The sequence below is a fragment of the Austrofundulus limnaeus genome, unplaced genomic scaffold (genome assembly GCF_001266775.1).
Source record: "Austrofundulus limnaeus strain Quisiro unplaced genomic scaffold, Austrofundulus_limnaeus-1.0 Scaffold1, whole genome shotgun sequence".
Taxonomy (NCBI): domain Eukaryota; kingdom Metazoa; phylum Chordata; class Actinopteri; order Cyprinodontiformes; family Rivulidae; genus Austrofundulus; species Austrofundulus limnaeus.
The window spans coordinates 4,216,514-4,219,560 of NW_013952403.1; the positions used below are offsets into that span (position 1 = coordinate 4,216,514).

At 40.5% G+C, this 3,047-nt stretch overlaps 1 protein-coding gene across 1 annotated transcript in view; it reads right to left on the reverse strand.

The window, feature by feature from the left end:
* ccdc88b (coiled-coil domain containing 88B) overlaps positions 1 to 3,047 on the reverse strand; it is a 78,871-nt gene that overhangs the window by 10,397 nt on the left and 65,427 nt on the right. Inside the window, exon 25 of the mRNA XM_014003133.1 lies at positions 607 to 714. Coding sequence (XP_013858587.1) covers positions 607 to 714 — 108 coding nt within the window. The remainder of the gene's footprint in view (positions 1 to 606; positions 715 to 3,047) is intronic.

Below are 3,047 nucleotides of genomic sequence, written 5' to 3' on the forward strand. Positions count from 1 at the left end.
GTGTGTGTGTGTGTGTGTGTGTGTGTGTGTGTGTGTGTGTGTGTGTGTGTGTGTGTGTGTATCAGAAGCTCAGAGCTGCTGTTGAGTCAGTTCAGATGTTCGGCCTCTCAGGTGAGGCGTGTTGTGAACGAGATGCTCGTTCTCCAGGAGAATCAGAGCGGACCGAGGAGGAGGCAGAGGACAGACTCTGTTTGGAGTCCGACTCCGGAGCGCCTCATATCCCCTCGAGGAAAACCAGAGGAGTCTGAGCAGCTGCTTATTTGATTTTACTGTAACTTTTTATAGTGCAAGAAAAAAAAACTCAGCAATAAAATCTAAGTCTAAGAATTTACTGAATTTTATAGACATTTGTAGTCTGACACTAAATCATTTTTCTAAATTAACCAAAAAGAAAAAATAAGTAAGTCCTCTGGATGGGAACCCATCCAGAGGACTTACTTATTTTTTCTTTTTGATTTTTTCTACCTGGATTACTGAGATGCATCAGGACATTTTTTAAATTAGGATTTTTTTCTGCTCCTGATCAAATACTGAGGTAAAATAATAAAAATAAACTTCATGAACATCATTTCTGTGTATATAGAATTGTATTTTTGAATCAAGTACTTTGCTTTTCCTGCCGGAGGCTGCATGCTGGGCTCCAGGACCCGGTACTGATCCATGATCTTCTCCACCAACTTCTGCTTCTCCCGACGGAGCTCACTGAGCTTCTCCCTGAAGAGAGAAGAAACACCAGAACCATCAGAGTCCAGAGGGTTACCAGCTTGCGTCATCGGCTCGTATCAACGGGATTTAGCTGACATTTCTGTGGAACGCAAAGAGCGGATTTCAGTGAGCAACGATTCAGCTGCTGTGTTCACAAAAACTAAATAAATAAATAAATAAATAACAGGACATTCCTTAAAAAGCCAAAGTTTAAAAAAAAAAACTTAAACACCAAGTTGCTGAAACATATGGTTTAATATTAAAACAGCAGCGGTTTCAACTGAAAAACTGGAGATTTTTAGCCGGGTGTAAACAATCCTGTCACCACACGATCCATGAAGCCAGTTCTAATTAAAATATACAGACGTGAGCTTTAATAAAACTGTGACTTAGTTTTTTAAGCAGGAAATCTAACTGATGAAAGTCTGAGCTGTCTTCCTGGGTCCAAACACCGGAAACCACGACAAGAACTGGTTCTTCGGCTGTTTTTGGAGTTAGGTTATTTTAAAGGGGACCTATTATGCAAAATTCACTTTTTAAAGGTTTTATTACTCAACTTTGGGTATGTACTTCTTAAAAAAACAGTCCTAGGACCAAAAAAATGCACCCAGGGGCATATTTACTGTAAGTAAATGTATTTTTAATGTGTATTCACGATAAGTTTTTTACTTCTGTCATTTTGTGATGTCAGAAGCCGTACGACAACCCCTCACCTAGCAACCCCCAGGTGAGACTCCACCTCTTCAGTACAAAAAGCCGTCACGGTTGTTGTTGTGCAATGTGTAGCTCGTTTCACAACAAGCCTCCAATAGGGCAATGGGTAGAGTGTTGGACCAGAGAACGGGAGACCAGGGTTGACACAATTTAATTATTTATTTTCTTTCGTTATGAACACGTTTTCTCATGTACCTCTATTGTTTAGCTTATTAAAGCCTTGTTAAAGCYTATTTGTTCGAGTTTCTGAGGTATTTTGACCGCTGCTGCTCCCTGCTCTGGTAACAGCATGCAGAGTGAGCGCAGAGCAGAGGAGGGAGAAAAAAAAGAAGCTGCCTCTGGGTCTCTCATATGGTTGTACAACAGAGCTTCTGCTATTATTAGCCATGCTAACATAAATGCTGGCTTTGGAGGGCGGAGTTAATGTCAACAGATTTTTGGAGGGCGTTACCAACAGAGCTCATTAACAAACAGCTCTTCTGAACAGAAGTCAGAGCAGGCAGAACTAGAAAATGGGAAATTTTATTATCTGAGAATTATTTTGTGCATTAAATTGAATGAACATGGTCTGGATAGCCCACAGACCATAAAAATTTCTAGGACCCATAATTGGTCTCCTTTAAACACTTTACCAGATTCAGGCTACGTTTCTTCTCTCCTCTGTGACGAGACAAAATAAAAACATCTCATCAAAGCTGCTCGATCTTAGTGTGAGTCAACAGTGGGAGGAAATCAAACAAATACCATCTCAGACAATAATTTAAGATCATGTTTTGTTATCATATTAAATCTAATATCAATCTTTCCTTCAGCTTTGTTTCAGTCTCCCAAATGACTTGTAGAGGAAATGTTTCGGCGGTTAAATATTGCTCGGCAACACGCCACCTTTTTATTTCCCTGGAGCTTCCTGTGAACGTCCCCGACCTGCCGTTCTCCGTCAAACAGATGATCACAGCCTTCCTAAACGGCCCAAATTCACCTGACTGCAGCTCCTTCATCAGCAGTTAACTCCCACAGTATCTGAATCTGCTCTTATTCCACCGGCTTCTGCAACAACCGTCTGAATCTGATCCTTTATGTCCTCAGCAGCTGACAGCCTGACTTCCTTTTACTCACATTTGATCAGATTTTAATTCTCAAACTGAAGCAACAAAAACACAAATAATCGACTGATAGTTTTAAAAGACGTGGCTCTGTGTTTTGGGAGCGATTTGTTCGGAGCAGTGAGAAAAGGAGATCCTTTTCCAGAACAAAAGCTGAAAATTGAAAGAGAAAAAGCAGAATTTCTAAATGAGGTTCATTAGACTGTAGGAGTGAAACCAGCTCTGCGTGCTCAGTATAAACTCTGAATTAATCTGCGAGGCAGTCATGAGGCCGACCGCTGAGTGCTGCTGGACTGTGAAATTGTCGTCTCGTAGACTTTGTGCACTTTATGAAATCAGACTGCTGCTTTTCACATCATATCTGAAATTGGCTTTTTACAAAAAAAACAGCGTTTAGATGCTTGGTTTTATTACTCAGAATCTTTTTATTTTCTTGTTTTAGTGATTATTCTCAGCTGAACAAATTATCTGTTGCATGTGTGTGTGTGTGTGTGTGTGTGTGTGTGTGTGTGTGTGTGTGTGTGT